Raw genomic sequence first — 24,618 nt, 5'->3', positions numbered from 1 at the left:
TGCACCCATACCTACCTGCATAAAATCCAAAACAAAAAAACCCACAACAGACAACATGACAACAAACAAACAAACAAACAAAATGCTGAGGACCAGGTGCCCTGGTGGGGCATCTCCCCTTTTACATTCCATCCCACCTGCCCTGAGACCCTCACCACCATGATCGAGTCCAGCCGTGCCGTCAACAGCACTAAGTGACAGCTGGTCCCCAGAGACCTCTGGAGGCTCCTCTGCTCCAGCGAACCCACATGGCACCCTTGTGTTTTCATTCCTGGGACAGCCTGTTGCTACAAGAAGCTCTAAACCAGGCAGCAGACAAGCTCGGGAGCTAGAGGCACGGACGTGGCTGTTAAGAACATCTCTGTTCCTGCTGAAGGCAGGCAGCTCCCTTCCTGGGCCTGATTCTCATCTGCAGCACTGGCCATGCCAAGTGCACAAGGCAGGAAGGAATCAGTCATGTTCCCTCAGCCTGGACAGGAGGGAACAGGGGAAGGAAGCCGAAATGTGTGTCTGTGGAGCCACAGTAAAAAATCCAAGGCAGGGTTAGACCAGGACAGAGGGTAACTCACGCCAGCCCCCACCCACACGCCGCAAAAACCCGGTGCTCTCACCCGTTTCAGAATCTCAGCATCTGTGAGGCGCTGAGTGGGGTCATGGCTGCTTGGAAACCAGATTCCTGGCTTTTTGGCAGACACACATGTTGTATTTGAATTGAAAAGGCCGTTTTCCTTTCTGATGTGTGCATGTGAGCCTGTGTGCGTGTGTGGATGTGGATGCATTCGTGCACGAGAGCTGGTGTGTGTCTGGCTTGCACCTGGGTCTCCATGTGCGAACTTTTCAGGACAGGAATGTGTGTGTCCCCATCTCCACGTGATTTGTACCATGTGTGGTGGTGAGGGTTTGGCGGATGAGAAACAGTCTCCTGTTCCCCCATGTGGGATCCATCAGCGAACCCGTGTGTGTAGGTGTCTGGGACCCATGAGGATAAAGTGGGAGGTAAGCGTACACCTATGGCATCAGAGAAAATTAGGTGTCGGATAGATCACCAAGATGCTGTTCTCCACATTGACTTTGTGGCTGTTCTTGGGCGTGAGGATAGGTTTTACTGGCCCCTCCACGTACATTTACTCAATCTCTCTGCCAAGACTGGCCCACCTGCTGGCTTTTGGGTCCAAGTCGCACCCCTGGAATAGAAAGAGGGTGCCTAGTGGTGGAATTTGCAGTCTTGGTCTCGTTAGCTCCAAGACCTCAGAGTCAAGCAAAGAGTACATGGCACTGGTGATGCCCTTGCATTTGCTTAGTATGTTCTTAAGTGTCCTCACGTGCCTTTTTTTTAATACTTATTTTTGGCTGTGCTGGGTCTTCATTGTGTAGGCTTTCTCTAGTTGCGGTGCAGAGGTTTCTCCTTGCAGTCGCTTCTCCTGTTGCAGAGCAGAGGCCCTAGGATGCCCGGGCTTCAGTAGGTGTGGCATGTGGGCTCGGTATTTGCAGTTTCTAGACTCTAGGGCACAGGCTCAGTAGCTGTGGTGTACTGGGCTTAGCTGTTCCACGGCAGAGTGAGATCTTCCCACATCAGGAGTCAAACCCGTGTCTTCTGCTTTGGTGGGACGATTCTTTACCACTGAGCCTCCAGGGAAGCCCCCTGCCTTCTTCATTCAATAAGCATTGACTTCTTGCTGATGTGGCCACCCACCAGGAACATGTGGGCAGTGGAGGGGACGTTATTCCTATGTCTGTTACATAGTTTTGTTGGGATGAGAACCAGACCTGGGAATCAGGATCCCCCTGTGCTTCTGCACCCCTCCTCTGGGAGCATCTGCGAGCACCTGTCTTCGGATGCACCCTGAGGTGGTGCCATGCGCTTGCCTGCACAGGGGTCCTCAGGGTCCCATGGGAGGGGCCCAAGGGCCTGTCTGAGATGGAACTGTTCCCCCTACAGAGTGGCGACAAGGAAGCGGGGCGAGGATGATCCTGCAGGATGAAGACATCACCACTAAGATCGAGAATGACTGGAAGAGACTCAACACCCTGGCACATTACCAGGTGAGGGGACCATGGATGGGAAGGGGCTAGCAAGCTAGGCAGCCAGGTCCCTGGGGGTCTCTGTCGGTGAATAACAGGGTCGTCCTGAGGCTCTTACCAAGCCCTAAACCCACTTCTTCACCAGCACTTTGTGTGCCCTTAGTGACCCAGGGAAAACATGGCCCCCCAGGACACCCTGACCTTCCTGGAGATAGCATGCTGGGTGTGCGCTTCCTGCAGGGCATGGGCAAAGACCCTGAGCAAAAGCCTTTCTTAGGTGAGCCCTGGAGTTTAAGGCTGTGTGCTCTCCCAGGGAAGCATAAGGACAGAGGGTGCTGGTGAGAGGCTCTTGCCCGAGTCACTCCAAGAGTGAGCCCCACCATGGACTACAATTCTATATTCAGATCTGTCCTGTTTCATCAAAGGAAAACTGACAGCCTCCTCCATCCCCTGGTTCTCGGTGAGGCCCTGATTGTCCCCAAGGACCACGTTCATCCTGACTGGGTGGCAGTTTCTGTGACCAGGCCCTTACCTGCCTTTCCCCGGTAGGTGCCAGATGGTTCTGTGGTGGCCTTAGTGTCCAAGCAAGTGACAGCCTACAATGCAGTGAACAACTCCACTGTCTCCAGGACCTCAGCGAGTAAATACGGTGAGTTCATCAAATCTTTCTGGGGAAGAAAGGATGCCCCCTGAGCAGCTGTGGTCACCATGGCAGCACTTCTGGAAGATAGTGAGTGCCAGGGATAGGGAGTGGGGAGGGATGGGGGGACTCAGGCAGGCTGGCCCCCAGAAAGGAACACTGTACCCAAAAGAAGGTTCCTGGTTCTGAGCAGGGACTCTGATGCAGGAGCTTCATCCCTGGAAATAAGAAGAAAGTCTAACCTTCCTGAGCATCCTACAGTCTCTAAGATGCTTCCATGTTTATGATAACTCATTATCAAACGTCAGGTTCATAATAATCAGTGAATTAAATAATTATTATTTCCCCCTATTATGCAGATTAGCAAATGATAACTCCAGTGCACAGAGGCTAAATGATGTGTAAAGGTCACACACTATGAAGCAGTTGAGGGAAGGTACAGACCCAGGTCTCTGCTCCTCGGGGTGGGGAGAAGGGCGCCAGAGGTGGGCTGGACGCCCTGGTACCTTCTTACCAGCAAAACTGGCTGAAAAAGCCACCAGCTTCGTGAGACGGTTCTGGGAAATAGAAGACAACACACAATGGTGCCTGCACACAGTGGGACCTGCCTCTTCTTTTCCTGCTCGGCACTCATCTCACCACACCTCACGTTGCAGCAAATAAATGGTCCAGGTGAGAGAGGCAGGTGAAGGTACACAAATGGCAGGGTGATCACTCAGCTGGTCAGTCACCGGTTAAGGGAAACAGGGTCCCAGCTCTTTCAGGAGCGCGTGCTAAGTCGCTTCAGTCTGACTATACGACCCTATGGACTGGAGCCCGCCAGGCTCCTCTGTCCATGGGATTCTCCAGGCAAGGGTACTGGAGTGTGTTGCCATGCCCTCCTCCAGAGAATCTTCTCGATCCATCCAGGGATAGAACCTGTGTCTCCAGCATTGGCAAGTAGGTTCTTTACCACTGACGCCACAGGGGAAGGCCCCCTCCCCGCCACCACCACCCCGAGCTCTTTCATTGCTACTTAATTGGTGACACAGAACACATCCTGAGACTTGAGAGCTCTTACAAGGAAAATACAAAAAGAGACAAGCTTGTATTTTTTACAAATTGAATCATAAGGGCTGGAGAGATGCAAGTACAAGAGGGAAAGGAATCCAATTGGGTAGACAAGACACAGAGAATTTCCTGGAGGCGGTGGAAAAGATGTTCCAGTTTCAGGAATGGACAGAAGCGCCTCCAAAGGCAAGAAGGATCAGAGTTGGCCTCAGCTGGAGCCGAGGTGTATCATAAACAATAGGCTGGAAGGCTGGGTAGCCTTACCCACCTGGGGTCCTTGCATTGGCAGAAAACATGATCCGGTACACGGGCAGCCCCGACAGCCTCCGTTCGCGCACACCAATGATCACCCCTGACCTGGAGAGCGGAGTCAAGATGTGGCACCTGGTGAAGAACCATGAGCACGGGGACCAGAAGGAGGGGGACCGGGGGAGCAAGATGGTGTCTGAAATCTATCTGACACGACTGCTGGCCACTAAGGTACAGGACGTCAGCCAGGGTGTGGGGTGCGGGTGGGTTATGAGGTGGGGTGTCATCACCCCACAGAAATGTCAGAGCTGGCAAATACCTAGCATCTGTGCTGGCGCCACCCAAACCCCCACCTCAGTCATCCATCCATGCAGGCCCTGCTCATCAGCCTAATCTACAGAACCTCAGCATCCTTCTCAACCCAGTCCTGCAGCCAGCCCCCCCCATACATCCAGGCTGGTATGCAGTCTGAAGTCTCGATTCCATCCCTTCTCTTATGGCTATGGCTAAGTCACTTCAGTTATGTCTGACTCTGTGCGACCCCATAGACAGCAGCCCACCAGGCTCCCCCATCCCTGGGATTCTCCAGGCAAGAACACTGGAGTGGGTTGCCATTTCCTTCTTCAATGCATGAAAGTGAAAAGTGAAGTGAAGTCGCTCACTCGTGTCTGACTCTTAGCGACCCCATGGACTGCAGCCTACCAGGCTCTTCCGCCCATGGGATTTTCCAGGCAAGAGTACTGGAGTGGGGTGCCATTGCCTTCTCCAATCCCTTCTCTTGCCCTTGTTCAAATAGAGAGACACTAGCCATGTGCATTCCTGGTCCTCTGCCATGCCTTCTGGAAGACTGGCTATATATCTCTGGGGTGTCATATACAGTCTCTAGTGGTGGAAACTGCAGCCCCATCAGTGACTTTGCAGGCCCCCTTTCTACTCCTGGTTCTGGGGACCCTGTGTGCCTACAGTTAGTCCCTCAAGGCCCGAGACTGGCCCCAGCTCTGCTCTCTGTGGATCCAAATGAGTAAACTGTTCATTAGCTGACATGAGTAATGCCCGAACAGAACCAGCAGATTGTGCTTCTCTGCTCTGACCGAGTGAGTTGTTCATTAGCATTTGTGAAAAGTGCTAAAATAACACCGCCGAAGGGTGTTAAAACCAAACCATGGTGTTGGCAGAGGGAGGCTTCCTTAGGTCCAGTCATCAGTGTTATATCTATTTTCCACGTGCCGGGGAAATGGAAAGCTGCTCCAAGACAGATGAGAGCAAGCAGGAGGAGGGTGCAGATTCTTTGCACGTGCTTATGCGATTTTACCCAAGCAGGCCTGGCTGTGTGCTGGCCTCCCCTCCCCTCCGCCATCTGGGAGGCCGGGCGATCATACAGCCCCGTCCTCAGAGCTCTCAGGGCGGGCGAACTGTGAACTTGGCCCCCTCCGCAGGGCACGCTGCAGAAGTTCGTGGACGACCTGTTCGAGACCATCTTCAGCACGGCGCACCGCGGTTCGGCCCTGCCCCTGGCCATCAAGTACATGTTCGACTTTCTGGACGAGCAGGCAGACAAGCACGGCATCCACGACCCGCACGTCCGCCACACCTGGAAGAGCAATTGGTGAGTGAAGGGCAAGCGGAAGCCGCACGGGGAGAGGCCACCCCCGGGTTGATGGTCGGCCTTGGAGACAAGCAGAAGGGGCCAGCCTGCTTTCCCCGCTGCGGCAGCTCTGCGCAGGCGGTCTGTGGGGCTCCACCTCCTTCCCGTCCTTTTGGGTGTTCACTTCCTCTCTCCCTTCGCTCAGTGGAGTCGTCCATCTTTGTCATCGGTTCTTTCAGTCAACAAACATTAAACCAACTAAATGAGCAAACATGAGCATGCCAGATGTCACAGCCAGGTCGCTCTCACATCCTGGTCCCTCCCCTCTGCCTGGTATCATGCTGGACCCTGAGTCTGCAAAGACTCGGGTCGTGCCTTCTGCCCTCCGTGGGCTGACAGGAAGGCAGCTGTTTGAATAGAGGGGCACATGTGAGGATGTGGGGTGCGTGTGCGCAGCCGGGCTGTAGACAGGCAGGAGCTCACAGAGACTCTTAAATGGAGTTTGGAGCACAGCTAGGAGTCACCTAGGTGAACATGGGAGTCTTTCCAGTCCATTCAAGACATGGTTGTCCCTTTCCAGAATTCCCTTTGGGGAAGGGACTGTCCCATAACTAGGGTGTCATTGAGACGAGGGGAGCCTCTAACTCTTAAATGACACTCTAGGTGTCTCATCACGGTCCCCTCTCTCCTTTAGCCTTTATCCGCCTTTCCCTTCGTTTGTGTGTCGGTTGTTTCACTGAGACTGCAAGGTCAGACATCAGTATGCAGCTCTCGTGGCGGTATCTTGCACAGAGCTGGGACTCAATAAATATTGATGGAGATGCAGAGCCAAGATGGTCTCTACTTGAGAGTTCCACCTAGGGTAAAGCCGTCTTATATTTAGTCCCTTTAGTTCCAGAATCGCCTCCCAGTAGCTTTTACACAGTCCCTGTCCTAGGGTGTTCTTCCCCAGCCCATTCTTTCAGAGTAGCACCTGCCAACTGCCAGGATTGACATGGTACTAGGGCTCAGCCAGTCACCCTGACAGCCCAGGGTCCCAAATCAAAACCCGGATCTAGGCAGAAGTCAGCCTGGGGCACTGAAATGTTGTTCAGGGTAGGATGCTCTGGCTTCCTCTCTCCCCTGAAGAATAGTGCATCTCCACTAAAGTTGGAAAGTCAGGCAGGAACAGTTTTGGACCGTAAAACGGAAGAGTAGGGTTGCTCCCACGGTAATTCAGGGTACATTGTGGAGTTCTTGTGACCTTTTGGAAATAAGACAGTTAGACTCTGGATCCCATCTAGTCCAGCACTGGGTGAAGGCTGCTCCCTCTTCTGAAAGGCTTGCAGGTCTGGCCTTTTCCAGTGACTGCCCATAGGTAAGACTGCATTTGAGGGCTTCCCTGGTGGTCCAGTGGTTAAGACTCTGCACTCCCAATGCAGGGGGCATGGATATGATCCTCAGACCGGGGACTAAGATCCTACATTCCACGTGACATGGCCAGAAAAAAAAAAAGAAGGATTGCATTTGACTCTGCACACCTTTACAGAATGACTCTGCAGAGCTGTTCCAAGGGCATGTCCCTGACCCACCTAATCTGCTTCTCTCTGCCACTGAGTCTTCCTTCCTACCACCTGAGTTGAATGCCTGCAGCCTTCAGAATACGAGGAATGCCCTGTCCAGACCTTATCCTGGGAGAGCTGCTCTTTCCAGACCATGCCCTTGTAACCTTTACAAGTGCATCCCCTGAAATGGTATCTAAATGAGCATACACCTTCCACTGGGCTAAATCCACCTCCAAGATCCAATAAAGGCCTTGGGGGAGAGGGCAGAGTCTTCCTTCCCTCCAGCTCTTCCAAGTGCCAGCTGTTCTCAGAAAGAGCTCCGGTCCCAGTGAAGGGCAGTCAGGCAGGAGTACCAACTCTCAGGTCCTCTCACCAGAGAACACACTTCCCCAACCCTGACCATGGCCACCTGCGCAAGACTCAGTCAGTCCAGGAATTATGAGATCTACATACTGACTTAGGGTCCATTGTTGCTGATTGGAAAGAGATTGTTTCCTTATTCCTGGCCAAAGTTGTAGCTCACCCTCTCCCCTGCCCCCTTCCTCCTCATCCCCCTGCCTTTTCTCTTTTAAATAAACCTCCTGCTCATTTAGCCTGAGTGGCTGCAATCAACCAGAGATTAGTGCCACCACTAATGTTAATAATATGCTAATATTTCATTAGGCAGGAGCTGCTGTGGTTTCCCTGTTTGATTTGCCTGTCAGCACAACTGGCTGAAGGAAGGAGAGTGTTGGAAAGAAACATCCATGTGGCAAGTGTGGGCTCCAGAGTCCCTCTCCGTGTTGAACTTCGGGAAGCAGGAAGATGTGACTGGAGGTTTCATCATTTGGGCAGCCCTGCATCCAGGGCTCTAAGCCCAGCTCTCAGGGTCTCCCCTGGGCAGCTGCAGTGACCCTGACTTTCCCCCGAGTGTCAGAACTTTTACCATCCCTTTATTTGCTCTTTGGATTTCCCAGGATGAAACGAGGGCCACTTAACATTGTTAGAACTCAGTGCTGGCTCCAGAGCGCACTTCGTAGGAACTTAATAAGTACTTGTTGACTGATTGGCAGTCTTGAACATGAGGTCTTACTGTATTTTAGCATTTGTTTTATGTATATGCTGGCTGCTGGGAGATACAACGAATATAGAAATCTTGTTCTTGCTGGGTTGAAATAATGTAATTCAAAAGACTTTTAGTTCTAAGAAGCAAGCCAGACACATAGGAACATTATGACTGTTACCAACTATTACCAACCGTGAGAACAGCAACGAAAACAACAATAAAACATCAGGGCACATGGCAGGAGGTGAGGAGGTGGGGGCAGAGGGAGGGAAATAAGTGATCCCTTGCTGGGTGCCATCCCACTTCCTGATCTACGTCTCCATAGGTTGGATGGCAGTTGCCGGATCAGAGAGGCAGTGGAATGCAGTCACAGAGGGGCACGTGGGCAGGCTTTACCCAATGCCCCAGGATCCTTTCTAGCAATAGCTAGAGGGTTTATGGTTCCCAGACTGCACTGCACGTTTCGTGTCATTTGTTGAATTGATTCCCCTTTGGAGGTTCCTTCCTCCTCCTTTTCCTTGCCCTCTTCCTCCAGGCTTCATTCAGCTAAAGAACACCTCTGTATCTTTAAAACAGAGACCATTCAGCGCAGTCCCCTCTGTGAAGACTTTCTGGACTTCCGGACACGTCCCTCTGGGTAGCTTTGATCACACCAACCTGGGTCTTAAACTGGACCCCCTCCATCCTCTGGGTCCAGCACCTAAAATTCTTGATTGAGTGCCTGACCTCCCCATGAGCCCACCAGAATGCAGGCTTCTCAAGGACCAGGGATAGGTCTTATTCACGCTGTACCCACAGCTGCTAGCATGGCTCTTGGTATAGAGTAGGTGCTGACTGGAAGAAAGGGAGAGGAAGGAGAGGACATAACGGGGCAGGTGGGAGCCAGAAGTTGGGTTTGTTCAGCTTGCCAGCTTGGAGATGAGAATCAGTAAGTTTTGCTTGAACTGTCTAGTGCCAGGGCCCTCACCATGTAAAAACAAATTGATTAGGTCAGGCGGGGAGGAAGAGTGTGGCTTCTTCCACATGTTACTGTGAGGGCAGAGAATCATAAATAGCCTAGGTTCCAGGCTAGTTAAGATTTGCCAACCAGATATGTTTTGTATCTAACATTGGGGCAGACAGTGGAAGAGAGAGTTAGACATTCCACTTTCTAGCACCTGTCATGACTGCTTCGAACCCCAAAGCCTTGTGCTCTCAGGGCCACTGGGGAGTCCTACAGTACGGGCTGGGCATTGAGACCTCCAGTGCCCATCAACACTGTATCTCTGAATGGACTGTTCAACACTGCTGATCTCCAGCTCCCCAGAAGATGAACTGATAGCATGGAGAAGGGCCCATCAGAAGGCTTGCTTCCCAGCCTTTTCTCTGCCTCCAAGGACCTCTCTGGGTCAGTGTCCAGCTCTCCCACCCCATCTCCCTTGACCGTCTGCCTCTTCCCTCTACACAGCCTGCCCCTGCGGTTTTGGGTCAACATGATCAAGAACCCCCAATTCGTGTTTGACATCCACAAGAACAGCATCACCGACGCCTGCCTCTCAGTGGTGGCCCAGACCTTCATGGACTCGTGCTCCACATCAGAGCACCGGCTGGGCAAGGACTCCCCCTCCAACAAGCTGCTCTATGCCAAGGACATCCCCAGCTACAAGAACTGGGTGGAGAGGTGAGTGCTGGCCCAGGGAGCTCAGGCAGGACCCTGGCTGCAGCAGGCAATTATCTGGGGGTGTGTAGGGGGGCCCCCTTCCCCTCTGCAGTGGGTGGAGCTTGCAGGCTGGTCCTTGCACCAAACCCCATCCTGCACTGGGACACCCACAGCCCGAGAACCCGATGTTTTCAGTCAAAACAAGAATGGGTCATGGCTAGAAGTTGCCACGGTGCTCTGCTCCCCTGAGTGGAGGACCCAGATCTTCCTAGACCCAAGGAAGAAGTACAGTCCACTGTTCTAACGCTCACCAAAAAAAGAAAAACAAAAAAGACTTCAAGGGACTGAATAACATCTTGCCACAGACAGACTAGAGTCCTGTCCATCTGGCAGTTCTTCCAGTGTCCAGTGGGGATGTCATGGTAACCCTGAAGAGCTTCTTGCTGTCCCAGTCCCTTGATGCTCAGGCGATGAGCTCTAGATGCTTCAGGCCCTGATCTAATCCAGCCTCAGCTGTGCACCTGTGTGTGTGGCGGGGAGGGCACCTGTATGCCATTAAGCTGGGTTCCTCTTGGCACAAAGCTAACTCACGATAAACAACATTCATGGTTTGTCTGGGTCGTATCAGCTCCGTATGCCAAGCACCTGAGCTAGACAACCAGCTGAAAGTCTATTTATTTATTCATCACAGCAGCACTGGAATATAAGAGGACAGGCTTTATAACCTCATTCTGTGCCCGTGAAGGTGAAGTATACATATAGAATGGCTGAGTAATCAGTCCAAGATGACTTATGTGGCCAAGAGAAAAGTAGATCCCCAAATTCAACTGACTCCCAAATCTCCTTTCTACCATTTACGATCCTTTTAGACAGGGCCTGTGCCAACCCATATGGTGTCCATGTGAATTAAGGAAGGTGCTCCTTCCTACCAGAGGATGTGGCCCCAGGCCAGAATGTGTGGTTTGTTGAGTGACAGGCTGACTGTCTGCCCTAGCTCACCCCCACCTTTGTGCAGTGAACAGCTTGCGCAACTCTCCATGGCGATTCTGAGTTTAGAGTCCCTTTCTCTTTCTTCCAAGCTTAAAGACAGGAAACCTGGATGGAGGCTCAGATTTTGGATCTTTTTGAAGAGCCAAAGAAACCAGGAGTTGTTCTTAACTCGGCAACTGAGACAGAATGAACAATACCATTTTGATCATGGTAGAGACACAGTCCCCATCTTTATAGTTGAAAACTGCCTTCCTTTATACAAAGGGAATAACCAAGAGGGGGTGGGATCCTGGCCATTCCCAGTCACAAAAACTGACCATCCCACCCCAGTTCTGCTGAAAGAGTTGCATTGTGTTTTCCCTCTCCCCCTGTCCCTTGATATCTCCCCAACCCCTTCCTGCTGGTGCCTGTGGTGTGCATCCAGCCTTGGCTGTCAGAGAGAGAGCTCACTCTTTTGTCCTTGTATCTGATTATGTCTGAGTCACCAAAGAGGCTTTTGCCTCCCCCTGCGTTGCCAGTGGCTCACTCTTCTAACTACAGAGCTGCCAGAAGCGAGCTCTCCCGTGTGGTCAGCTGGCTCTTCAGCGAAGAGAGAAAAGAAAGAAGCAGCAGCTGGGCTCTTGGGCATCCCTGCTCTGGTGCAGTGTCAATGGGACAGGACCTCGGGCAGGGAGGGAGAAGGCCGGGATGAGATGGGCTGGGGAGCATTGATGAAGCATCTGCTTAGAGGACGCTGCCCCAGAACGGCACACTCAGTCAGAGGCGAGAATAATGCAAGTTCTGGGTGAACGGTCTCCCTCTTGCGAGAGGTGGGCCACGTAGCTGCTACAGGTCACGAGTCACCCCAGTCCATCTGGTTATTTTTAGGAGTGCCTTGATGGTTTCCATTTCTTATCTCACTAGTTTCTTAGCAACCAATGGCACTCTCAGGAAAGTCATCTTTCACTTGTTTGGGGTCCCAAATTCTTCCTCCTCTCCTTCTGGGATGAGGGTACAAAGAAGAAGGGGATGAGAAATAGCACGCCCTGGTCTGGAGATCATGTATAGAGACCTTCTTCCTTTGGTGATCATTTCCACCCTCCCTTCACCAGGAGGCTGGCCTGCTGAGGGCCCCGGCAGCCTCAAGGTCAGAAAAGTGATGGTAGAACCCCCTTTTCTCATGGCCAGGGCTTTCCTACCCCTGATTTTGAGGTCTGGCTGCTGTGCACACACAGGAAGTCCATACGTAGGGCCTCGCTGATGTAGAGTGTGCTCTACATGCATTTGGGGAGGGCCTTCTGTCTGCGCCACTGAGAAATGGGGTTTACTCTAGCTGGCCCTCTTTCTAGGGACTTGGGACATAGATGGATTCCAGAGGCCTTACTAACTGCTGGTTGGGTAGCCCGAGTCATCCTGTCCCACCTAAGCTGTCACACCTCCTAGAAGTTCTTCATCTACCTATCCCTGCACCACCCCCCCCCAACCTCCCACCTGTCCTCCCATCCCACCTCCCTCCCATCCTTCCTTCCACTTGTCCTCTCATGCGTCCCTCATCCCATTCCTGCCTCCTTGCAGCGCTGGTGGTGGGCGGCCCCACTGCAGACTCCCAGTCTTTGCCGCCTTCATCCAAGCATGAGGGGTTTTGCTTATGGCCACATCTAGAGTAAGGGAGAAGAATCTCTTGGTTCCCCAGTAGCTACCACCCACTCCGCTCATCTTAAGGAGCAGAAGTCAAGAGTGTTGTCACCAAACTGGTGTGTTACAGTCAGTAGTCATTCCTATCTCATTGCCAATAGCAGTAACATTTTCATGCTAGAGGGATTGCCTCTCATATTAAATAGAAATTAACCCCAATAAGAGGAGAGTGAAAAAGTTGGTTTAAAGCTCAACATTCAGAAAACTAAAATCATGGCATCTGGTCCCATCACGTCATGGGAAATAGATGGGGAAACAGGGGAAACAGTGTCAGACTTTATTTGGGGGCTCCAAAATCACTGCAGATGCTGATTGCAGCCATGAAATTAAAATATGCTTACTCCTTGGAAAGAAAGTTATGACCAACCTAGATAGCATATTGAAAAGCAGAGATATTACTTTGCCAACAAAGGTCCATCTAGTCAAGGCTATGGTTTTTCCAGTGGTCATGTATGGATGTGAGAGTTGGACTGTGAAGAAAACTGAGCACCAAAGAATTGATGCTTTTGAACTGTGGTGTTGGAGAAGACTCTTAAGAGTCCCTTGGACTGCAAGGAGATCCAACCGGTCCATTCTAAAGGAGATCAGTCCTGGGTGTTCTTTGGAAGGACTGATGCTAAAGCTGAAACTCCAATACTTTGGCCACCTCATGCGAAGAGTTGACTCATTGGAAAAGACTCATGCTGGGAGGGATTGGGGACAGGAGGAGAAGGGGACGACAGGGGATGAGATGGCTGGATGGCATCACTGACTCGATGGACCTGAGTTTGAGTGAACTCTGGGAGTTGGTGGTTGACAGGGAGGCCTGGTGTGCTGCAATTCTTGGGGTCACAAAGAGTCAAACATGACTGAGCGACTGAACTGAACTGAGTAAACCCCAGCCTCCCTTGCATGCAGGCACAGGTTTTCTACATAGGAATGAGTGAGATGAAACCACAGTTGACCCCTGGGAATTGGACTAAAGGGTGCCACACGTTGGGATGCCATCTATCACCTGTGTCACTTGTGAAAAAGGCTAAGAATTTTAACTATTTAAAAATGCCTCCTAAAGAAGCCATCACTCAAAATATAAAACTGTGACAGTTCACCCTGGGAGCCATACTGGAGGTGAAGTATGGACATTTCATTAACATATTCATTCATCCATGAGTCAAACATTTTATGGTGTCCATCATGGATGCACTGAACACTCAGGATGGATCAGACTTGATCCTTCCCTTATGGCCTTCATGGTCGAGGAAGATACAGATAGGCAGGCACCATGAACTGTACTCGTGGGGACTCAGGAAGCAAGGAGCAGAGGGAGGTCAGTGAATGAACACAGAGGAAAAGACTTTTGTGCAGGACCCTAAAAGGCAAGCATCTCTACATTAGAGCCTCAGATGTGTCTTCTGTGTCTACATCTTCATCCTTGAGGTGTTGAAAGGGTGAGGATACATTGGGCTCCGCAAAAACTTCAGGGCATTGGAGACCCTCTTCTCAATCACTGGGGCCATCCTAGAGACAGAGATGGGTGCCACCATCACACTGGGCACATCTCATAGAAGCCCGTGAATGTGAAACACTGCAGACTAGTCCACAGCAGTGAATCCAGCTGTTGGTGGTTGGCGGCTGGGTTTGTAGCAGCTCCTGAGGGCCAGTGTCAGAACCACGTCAGAACCACGATGGTGCTGGCATCCCACCTGGTATGACCAAGCACAACAAAGAAAGCTGGGTAAGGACAGTGGTGGGCCCCACCCCTCCTCAGCGGGCCAGTCCTTGGCCAGCTCGAGAGTGGGTCCCAGGAGACTTTCAGAGCACCAGTCCCTTCTAGAGAAAGACTCACCTGCAGGAGGACATCCCATGGAGCAAGTTCAAGAAGAGGAGTCCAGATCGACCTTTCCTTTCCTCACTGTGCAGCCAGCAGATAAGAACACTTATGTGAAGTTCATTAATGGGGCATAATTGCATTCTTCACAATCAATAAGGCTGCTCAGTGGCAGAGCCCAGCAAAAAGCCCCTGCATGGCAGGTGCTCAGGAGACAGCAGTTTTGCCCACAGCACAAAGATGCCAGAGCTAGGCCATCAGGCTTAAGGGGTGCAGTTAGGTAGAGCCCTGGAGAGAAGCAGGGAGAGGTCGAAGCAAGGGCAGCAGAGACCTGCAGCCAGGGACGGGCCCACTTAGCTCCAGGGTGAACGTCAGCCAGAACGGATGCCCCACACTCCTCTAGGACATCGAGCATTCCAAAGCCACTCAGCTCAGCCGTGTAGAACTTGCTGAAGATGAGGACATGTGGCCCGTCCCCAGGTGGGCTTGCGTGTGGCACAGACAGGTGGGGCCCTCTGCACATGGGCAGCAGAGGAGGGGCGGGTACCCCCCCCCCAACTTTGGTGAGGAATCAGAGCCCTCCCTCCGCCACTTTACTCTCAACTCCATCCCACACTCTCTCCCTCTCTTTCTCTCACACAAATACATTTTCTAAATATTGTCTTCGGAGAAACCGACTGGGCTTTTAGTGCACTACAAGGCAGGCCGTTCAGAAAGGACAGGGTGCTAGGTGTCTGCTGTTTCTGTGGGAGACGATGTGGTCCCTGACCTGGGCTCTCAGGCTGCCCAGGAACCACACAGGTCGCAGTAGGAGCCCCGATGCTCTCTGCAGAAAGCCTGATAGAGCCATCCTCCTACCTGTAAGGTTTCACAAGCAGGTAACAGAAACGGCAGGAGCCTTTGCTTCTGATGACAGTTCGGTCCCACCAGGGGGACGCTGGGGTTTTCCTTGCAGTCAGTAGCTCTGACTGTCCGTGGTGACAGAGTGGGACTGCCTCGAGGACACTCTGGACCCAGCTGTGTTGTCAGAGCCGTGTCTGGCTGCTGGCCGGGACACAGAAATGAGGGAGTCGTCCGTTCCTGTTCCCCCATGTGAGCTTTGGGCATGACCTCTTACAGGACAAATGTATTTTGCTCAGTTGGCATACAATTGCGAGGGGGCGATGGCACAAATATCATTGAGCGTGACGGGGCTGGAGCCACCGCTGACGCTCCAGGTCTCCGCTATAAAACGGAACATTGCATTTACTGTCTTCCAAACTAGTGGCAATGAATCCAGTCTCTCACTGGAGTGCATGTACCTGGGGTGTCATTCCCCAGAACTCCGAGGAACGTGAAGATGTTTTGGGGTGGGTTGCAGGCCTGGCAGGGAGTGGGCTCTTCTAGAATGGAGCAGAGGACCTAGACTGAAACAGGACAAGGAGCTGAGTAAGGGGCCCAATGGCTCTGGAGATGGGGGGTGGTGGGCAGGGGAAGAGAGGACCCCACACTGAAAGTTTGTGAAGGAAGGAAGTCCACATGAGCCAGGCGTGCAACAGCCTTCACGCAGGGCTGTGGCTCAAGCAGGGCAGCCAGCCCAGCTCTGGCCTACTCTTGCTGGCCTGGGGACGCTCTGCACAGATGAACTGGAACTGTCATTCACGCAGGGTCTTGAATGTGATGCTGGAGTGGCACACAGGTGCCACCTCTGCTAGCCTGTCACCCAGCTCCAGTGGGCCCCAGTGGGCTGAGGTAGAGGTGGGGAACAGAGCGCAGGACAAATGGATTCACAGTCAACGCAGTGAGGGATGCGGAGGGAGGGACACAGGACTGGGGTCCAGGGTGAGACTGATCCAGCGCCTCCAGGAATGTGCCCTCTGCTCACCTGATCAAGCCTTGAATTCTGGGAACCCAGGGCCCCTCATTGTCACCTGTGCTCGCCCAGGTGAGAGTGAGTGACTTGACTAAAACGTTGTGCCCCAGTTGCCTCACTTGCCTCACCCTGGTCCCCACCCTGGCGACTGTCCCCCGCCACCCTCCTCTGTTCTAAGCTCTCAGGCTCGCTGTTCCCAGCATTGAAGCCATGGGCATTCAGTGTGGGCCAAGCGGACACCGTGAGGACTCCTCGGAGCGCTGCCCCAAGGTCCTGACCCTACCCAACCCATGCAGGTGCCTCTCTGCCATGTGGCCCAGGGCCAGAAGCACCCAGGAGAGGTGGCTGTCTTTGGGACACTGGGGGCCTTTGATTCCTCATTAGGAAGCGACACAGCTCCCCTCTGGTGGGAGATTTGGGGGTTGCTGCATAAAATGTCAAACTGCAGAAATTAAAAATGTAAATGTTGGCATCTAATTAACCAGTTGACAGGAGAGCACAGCTGCAAGTGACAGTGACTGATTGCCTTCTCCCAGCCTCTCCCCACCAAGCACCCCCAGCCCCACCCTTCTCCCCGCTGGTACTCACAGATGGGGACGACGTCAGGGCAGAGCAACTGCTTAGAAGAGCCTTCAGGCCCCTGGAGGGGACTTCCTGCATCTGTGGAAGGGGGTGTTAGAAGGACCTGAGAGGCAGACTGGATCACTCCTGTGGGAGCTGGGAGCAAAGCCAGTGCAGGAGACAGCCCCTCCTTCCTCCTGCCCCACTGTGTCCACTCTCTGACCTTGTCTGGGTCACCCTTGAATCTCTTCTCCCTGCCTCCTGCATCCAGAGCTGCAGGGGGCACTCTGAAGCCCAGCTGGAAGACAGCCTGCCGTGGTCCCTAAGAGGTCACACACAGGCATCCACTGGACCCAGACCCAGGTCTGCGAACACCCGTCTCTCCCCTGGGCCCCCCACTACACACACACATACACGCACATGCGTGCACACACACACACACACGCACACACACACGCACACACGCACGCACACGCACACACACACGCACACACACACACACACACGCACACGCGCACACACACACGCGCGCGGAGTTCCTCATTCCCATGCCACCACAGGTATTACTCAGACATCGGGAAGATGCCCGCCATCAGCGACCAGGACATGAACGCGTACCTAGCTGAGCAGTCCCGGATGCACATGAACGAGTTCAACACCATGAGCGCCCTCTCCGAGATCTTCTCCTACGTGGGCAAGTACAGTGAGGAGGTGAGCCCTGCCCTGCCCTGCCCTGCCCTGCTCGGGGGCCCCTGAGGAAGGACTGGGGAGAGACCCAGATATTCCTGCCTGGAGCAGCTTCAATGCCCAAGAGCACCACCCCAGGCACCTCCACCACCCACTTCTGCCAGGGGAAACTCTATCACCCAGGACTGGGGGGCTGTGTTCCAAAGACTGGGATGCTAGAAATGTTCCATTCTGTAAATTCTACATAATCCTTCTTCTTTTCAGATATATACAGCAAGTCTCTGTTTCTTTCATCATTTTTCTCTTTATTTTTTTCTTCCTTCTCCTTTATTTCTTCTATATCACTCTCTGACTTCATTCTCTTTAATCAAGCAGTTGTTCCTCACATTCATGGGCAGGTCCTAAGGAATAGAATAGAAACAGGATGATAGGGTAGAATCAGAACAGGATAGATACAGACAGAGTAGACTGGAGTCTGTCTTTAGTTGCCGTGTTCCCTAGTTAAGAAACCTCACCTGGGGTCATTGCCCCTTCAGACATGGCCATCTTTTGGCCGGCACGAAGGTGCCTACGGGAGTTTTCTTGGCCATACCAGTGCAGACCAAGTGGGTTCAGAGTCAGGCTCCCCATGTCCGAGCAGCAGCCCAGCCACCTTCTGTGAGTGGAAGGTAGTAATAGGAGCTGAAGCCAGTCCTCTGGGTTCTCTACGTCCTCCCAGCCTTGTCCCCAAGAGAGGATCTAGGAGTCCCAGCAGGGCCCAGCCCTGGTGCCCACAGGCCATGAGCTGTGAACAAGTATGGAGAAAGTCAGCAGCGGGTCCATTAAGAGAGGGACCCCGCAGCCAGCCTGTGGGCCACTGCTGGTCCAGGACAGTTTCCACCTGTCTGTGGCCACTTGTGAAGTAAGGATGACACAGAGTAGGCCAGTGTATGAGTGCCACTGTCTCGTCTTGGAAAGGACATCAGTCTGCAGGTTCAGTCCTCTTTTTTCTTTTTATGCATGTTCAGTCATACCCAACCCTTTGAACCCCACAGATTCTAGCCCGCCAGGCTCCTTTGTCCATGGGATTCTCCAGGCAAGAATACCAGAGTGGGTTGTCATGCCCTTCTTCAGGGGATCTTCCCAGCCCACAGATTGAACTTGAGTCTCCTGCACAGCAGGCAGATTCTTTCCCACTGAGCCACCAGCTTCCCAAGTTCACTCTTCTACTGTTAGCATGAAAATGTCCCATCTTTATGAAATGTCAGGGCCAATCACTGGTGGTTCTTGGCCAGCTGAGAAGCTGGCAACTGACTGGGTCTCCCCAATTAAAAATAGATTAACTGGATCAGGAAATCCAGAGCTCTGGGTGGCCCTCCTTCAGCCTTCAGCCTCCTCTTCTCTCCTGCTGCCCTCCCACCCTACTCCCTAGTTCCTGACCCCAGGACTCCTGTCTGTCACTTGCCCCTCCTGGAGTAGGCATGGTGTGACAGGTGCTCATGTTTGTTACGTGACTTTATGCCCTCTCTTGGAGCAACTCAGAGAGGGAGTCATAGGTCCCAGGCTTTACAGAGGAGGAAAGGAGGGTTCAGAGAGGTTTCGTGTTTTGCCCCGGCGTCACCCAGCTAGAAACTGGTGGAACCGTTATTCAGTGCTACACCTCCTGAGTCTGAGCCAGGTTCCCACACATCTTCCTGCTTGTACCCACAATTGCTGCCTGTTATTCTCATCCACCAACCACCGAATCTCAGTGAAGGCTGTGTAGATGCTGGTCATTAGATGTCTGTCACCAGTAAAGCTTGAGACATCACTCTTCGAGGGATATTTGTTTCTTAACAGGCAAAGTTGAGTCAAATAACTTTCTGCATGTGGAATTTCAGGCCTTGGGCTGCTGATGGGAAGATGTTCCTTTCTCACAGGGTAGTGGGATGTCTTGATAGTGTGAAATCATAGTTGCCCTGAGACACTAAGCACTGTACTTTCCGTTGGGTGTGGATCCCCCTGCTGTTTAGCCTAGAGGTAACAGCAGCGTCTCGGCACAGGTGTCTTCTGCCCATTCTCAGCTGTCATACGTAGGGAGCGAAAGGTACACGTGTATTCAGACATGCCTATGTGTGTGCTGGAGTCCTGTGCTCACTGACACACGGATGCCCATGAGTTGGTTCCCTGTGCCCGAGCGCCCCCACACACCTCCCCACCCAAGTCGTGGAGGCCGTCTGCCTCCCCAGCAACTTTGTGTGGGCTGCTTTATCTGCGCTCGTCTTCCCAAACTCTCTGACCACAAGCCCTGTCAGTGCGTACCCCAAGAACACAGATACGTGCACGCAAACTGGTAACCACCCCGTTCTTGGCTCTTCAACAGATCCTCGGACCCCTGGACCATGATGACCAGTGTGGGAAGCAGAAACTGGCCTACAAACTAGAACAAGTCATAACCCTCATGAGCTTAGACAGCTGAGAACCGTCCTTCCAGCTCGCCCGCTCCCCCCTCCCCCACCGGAGGGAGGGACACACCAAGCCGTGCCTCAGTCTAGATTATCATCTTTACCAAGTGCAAGTTCCGACTGGCATCAGCAGCATCCCCTAAGCAGCGCTGTCTCCCTCTCTCTTTCTCTCTCTGCCTGTTTCTGTCTCTCCCGCCTTCCTGGATCCCCTCTCTTTCAGTTCCTCTGCCAACACGACTGAACCAAGCCGCCGACCCTCAAGTTAGTCCAGGATGGCCTGTCCCCACCCCGCCAAGGGGCCTGACCTGAAGACAGCAGAGGGGCCCTCTTTCCCAGCTGACCCTGAGCAGCAGCAGCAGGGCCCAGATACGAATGAGGAGTCATGGATGGGGGTGCTTCTGTGCTGTTACCCCACTTTCTGTCTTTCCATAGTCCCCACATGGGTCTGAACTTGGCCTGGAGAAGAGGCAGTGAGCTCAGTGTTATCTTCACTGGGAAGGTGTCACCTGATTCAGATGTCTATCTCCACGGGGTCCCCCTGCAACTCTGGGAAGAAAGGTGGCACCTCCTGCATGTGGCTGGAGTGGAGAGCATGAGGGGTTGAGGGGCACCTTGCAAGCTGCCTCTCACATGTGGGATTGGCAGCAGAGGCTCCCTTGTCCCCTTCAGATCTTTTCGGAGTCCTTCTAAGTGCCCATAGGTGCCCTGCCTGCCCGGTCCTGGCCTGTGGAAAACCAGACAGGAGAAATAGCAGTTACAGCCCACCATGGAGATCCTCCTGATGTGGCTCATAGTGGCAGAAATGTAACATGCAGGAGAGAAAAGAAGAGAGTTGCATCTATCTGGAAGCAGAACTGGTTGTTTTCCATTCACCCCCACATGCTAACGAATCACGGCCATAGTCAGAGGTCTGATCCCTTGCAGACCCCGAAGCATCGTCTAGAGAATGCACTTCCAACCCTCCTTAGTCATCACTCATCAGGGGTCAGGGTCAAACACCAGTGCATCCAGGAGCTTCTACCTCCAGTGGTCCCCGTGGCTCCATCCCCACTGTCCTTCCTGAGAAGTCTAGAGAAGGTTGGGGCCGACAGCCTTGCTCCTGACTCCCTGCAGAGTCTGGTGCCATTGCTATGCAGATGACTTTGTGATGGACTGTTCAGACCTCCTTGGGAATTATTTCATCAACATCTCAGCTGTCTCTTCAGTCACTCTCCTCCCTCCTCCCTTCTGCAGTCATCCCGGGAAGAAACACTTGCAAGCACAGCCTCTCAGAGACAAACCAACATGCCAGCCAAACTCAACCCTAGGTTTGTCATGTCTGGGGAGGACCGAAGAATCAAGAGGAAGGACCTGCCCGGAAATCGGAGGAGGGACATACCACTGACCTTGGCCCTGGCATTGTGTCTCTCCCTCTGTCCTTCCATGCACGGATACGTCGTCTTAGCCAGACAGCCAGATACGTGCTCAGACATGCATCCTAGGTGAGCAGGGGCTATGGTGAGAGACAGTCTGATGGAGGGCCGTGGAAACCTGTAACGTTGAAAGGACCTTAGACGCCATCTCTCCATCTGTGGTCCAGTCTCGGCCTTAGACTCTCCCCAGGCAACCCCGCTGTGAAGTCGTTCCCCACTCTGGGAGACAGGCAGAGGCATCTGCAGGGTTGGGAATGAGGTTCCTCCAGTCTTGTCTTCACTCCTCAAGCATCAGACATCTTCCACTGCCATCCACTCCAAAGGGGCCCCTCATGGAAAGAGGAAGGGACCAGACCATTCCCAGCAACATCTGTGGAACACCCTATATTTGAAGAATGCTAGCCCCTTTGGATATGAGCACGTGTGTGTGTGTGTGAGAGATTTCATGTGCACATGCACATGTGTGTGTGTGTGTGTGTGTGTGTGTGTGTGTGTGTGTGTATCTGTCTGCCCTGGGAGTAGGCGGAGAGCTCAGAAAGCTTTCTGGTCCTATGCGGGGGGGGGGGGAGGGGAGGGGAGGGTCTGAAGCATTTCCCTTCTCTGCCCTTGCCCACCATTCATTCTGCAACTTCAGGACATTTCCATACTTGTTTTCTGTGCTGCGTGCTGGGGGGTGAAGTCACCTGTCTATAGGAAATCAGGGTGGTCACTGACCGAGAGAAGCCTGGACGTGACTGGAGGCCAGGCGGTAGTGACACAGAGCAGGGCGTGCTGTGGCATCGAGCGGGACAAGTGATGGGCAAAACGCAAGTAGCCTAATCAACGGGAAGAGCAGAGTGAGAAGCGATGCATTTTGAGTGGGAAAAACATGACCAAAGGTCTCGGCAAATGAAGTGCCAGGTGAAGAAGCGTGGAATTTCTCCCCTTGATCATTTGATTTCCTCCCCTGAAGCTATGAGGCCTGGCAGGCCAGGAAGGAAGCATGTGGGAGGCAGGCTGAGGAGGCCCCTGGGCCGCTAACATATATTTGCACATGTGAAGGGTTGGGGAGAAGAAAGACACAAACATATTTAACACAGGTGTGCTGAATGGAAGCTGTGCGTGTGTGTGCATGAGTGAGTGTGTTTTGATTTATTTTTTAAGTTTTGCACAGTTAGAGAAAAAAAAATGAACAAGCAGAGAAAAAGACTGTTACCATGGTTCTGCTGAAGCTTTTTTTTTAAACTGGATTATTATTATTGTTATTGTTTTGTTGTCGGTACAAAACTTTTTCTCCCTATGTTTTTCATTATAAGAGAAACCTCAAACCCATCAAAGAAATGTCGGGAAGAAAAAGGGGAGGAGGATGGGCACGTTTCCCTGGTTTCCTCGTGTCTCCTGGGGGAGTTTGGGGCAGGTTTTCTTTAATTGGTGGGGTGGTTGTTTCTGGTGCTTTGTTTGCCCGAAGTCTCTGCAGCCTGTTGGGGATGGAGAAGTAGGACAGAGTCATGCAGAGCGCAACCCATCTTGCCCATAAGAGCTCTCTTTCCGTTCGCTGTTTGTTTTCCATTTCTTTTGTTTGGATTCTTGGTACACGTGTGATACATTTCAAAGTAAAAACAAGGCAGCGTGATCAAAAAAAAAAAAGCCTTTCTTTCCCCCAGATCTTCTTTCCGAACCTCCCCTGGAATCCCCAACCTCCTCCTGGCAGGCCGGAGACCCCGTGCTGGCCAGCATGCACGAGAGAAGGGACTTGGGCAGACTGGGTCCTGCAGGAGGGAGGTCTCTTCAGGGTCCCCCCTCCGTGTCACAGTTTATGTGCTGGGTCACAGTTCTGTTCACAGTGGGACCTTTATCTGACTCCTAGAGTCCTGGACAGAGAGCACAGGAGGAAAGGCCGTGTCTCCTCACCTTCCTTTCATCCCGTCTCTTTCACTCCTTCAACCCTTGGAACCACCAGGGTCTAAAATGGTACCAGGAGATCACACAGTCACACATAACCGACTTGGATTAGGTGAGGAGTTTGAATGTTGGACCAAAATGGGATGGTAAGAGGCAGGGAGAAATGCTGTGAGGTCCTGAATTTAAGAATGAGCAGAGAGAGGCTGGGACAGTTTGCTGCAGGCTGGTCGTCTCTCCCAAGGGCACAAGTCTCCCCAGGTAGGGGCATATTTACCATCCCTTGTCCTTTCCTGGAAGGAGAGACCCTGACATGTCCTGGTCACCACAAATAGCAACACTGCCTGAAGCTGGCTTTTGTGGCTGTTAACTTCCTCTTGCCTTCTTTCAGTGTAATTTGGAATTCAGGGTCTTGGGAAAACCTGGATATCCCATTGACCGAGAATACCATGCACACCCAGAGCCAGCCTAGAGCCTCTCTCTCTTGAGCCCATGGGTGAGTGAGTGAAGCCAGAGATGCTGGAAAGAGACAAGTCAGTTTAAACATTAGAGGCAGACTGGCCAGGACTGGTCCCAGGCAGCAGTGGGAGTAAGGTCTCCAGCTCTCACCTCCCAACCCTGGGGTCAGTGTTGATGCATTATCCCAACACTGCCCCCTCCCCTTTCCCTCATGATAGGTCCTCGACCTCTGATCCCCTTTGCATGTCTGGCTCCTGAGTGTGCCCCTTCCCCAGCAGAGTGCCCCCAACCCCCGCACGTGAGGCTCTGCCCCAAGGCCATGTATCCACTAAGTTCGGGAGCTGTTCAGCCTCAGGTGGACAGCTCCGCCCTCAGTCCAGCCTCCTGGGACCACCCCAGCCCTGTCCTGCCTTCCAAAGTTGCCCCCACTGAGCCCTCGAGGCTCCCTGATACAGCTGGGGCCTGGTGGGTCTCCCATCAGAGGAGCCACAGAAGTGGTTTCCCCAGTGACCTCTGTTCCACAGGGCAAGTCCTATTGATGCTTTCAGAGCCTCAACAAGGCCTCGTTTCCACCCTACAAATGGGGAAGCTCTGTGTGCCATCCGTCTCTTCTCTCAAGACTAAGGGACACTTCTCCTTGACCTCACAGAATGCGAAGTCAAATATTTAGCCTAGTGAAGGTTAAGGTTAATTATTGTTAATCAAGAATAGACATTCCCACCTCACAGAGACCTGTGGAGGGAGAGGGGCCTTGGGGAGGCACTCTGCAGACAGAAAGCAGACCCTGGACTATAGTCCTTCCAGGAACAGCACCGCCCCCTCCCTTCCACAATGAGAACCCTAGGGTGGACCTCTAAGAGGCACTTCCATGGATAGGTACCAGAGTCCCCAGGGTGCCCCCAGCACCAGCAGACTGACCCAGGCAGATCCCACCTGCTTCCTGGACCTTCTGCTTGCTTCTAGCTCATGTAGTCATCAAGAACCTTCTTTCAGCTTCCCACTCTCCCTGTTGGCTCTCAGGACAGACCACTAAAGACCCCTTGTCTCTCAGCCCTTCCCTTTATCTTTGAACCATCGATGGGTGGTTTGAGGTTTTGTAGT

General features: G+C 52.7%; 1 protein-coding gene across 1 annotated transcript in view; it reads left to right on the top strand.

Moving 5' to 3' along the window:
* The window catches only part of PLXNA4 (plexin A4), a 475,557-nt gene extending 453,896 nt beyond the window's left edge, over positions 1-21,661 (top strand). The window contains exons 26-32 of the mRNA XM_055590947.1: positions 1,940-2,043; positions 2,572-2,671; positions 4,002-4,192; positions 5,398-5,567; positions 9,583-9,795; positions 17,219-17,369; positions 19,687-21,661. Of these exons, the coding sequence (XP_055446922.1) occupies positions 1,940-2,043; positions 2,572-2,671; positions 4,002-4,192; positions 5,398-5,567; positions 9,583-9,795; positions 17,219-17,369; positions 19,687-19,782 (1,025 nt within the window). The 3' untranslated portion in view covers positions 19,783-21,661. The remainder of the gene's footprint in view (positions 1-1,939; positions 2,044-2,571; positions 2,672-4,001; positions 4,193-5,397; positions 5,568-9,582; positions 9,796-17,218; positions 17,370-19,686) is intronic.
* Positions 21,662-24,618: the final 2,957 nt, after the last annotated feature.

This window comes from Bubalus kerabau, chromosome 8 (assembly GCF_029407905.1).
Source record: "Bubalus kerabau isolate K-KA32 ecotype Philippines breed swamp buffalo chromosome 8, PCC_UOA_SB_1v2, whole genome shotgun sequence".
Lineage (NCBI taxonomy): Eukaryota > Metazoa > Chordata > Mammalia > Artiodactyla > Bovidae > Bubalus > Bubalus kerabau.
This window is presented reverse-complemented; position numbering and strand designations above follow the sequence as displayed.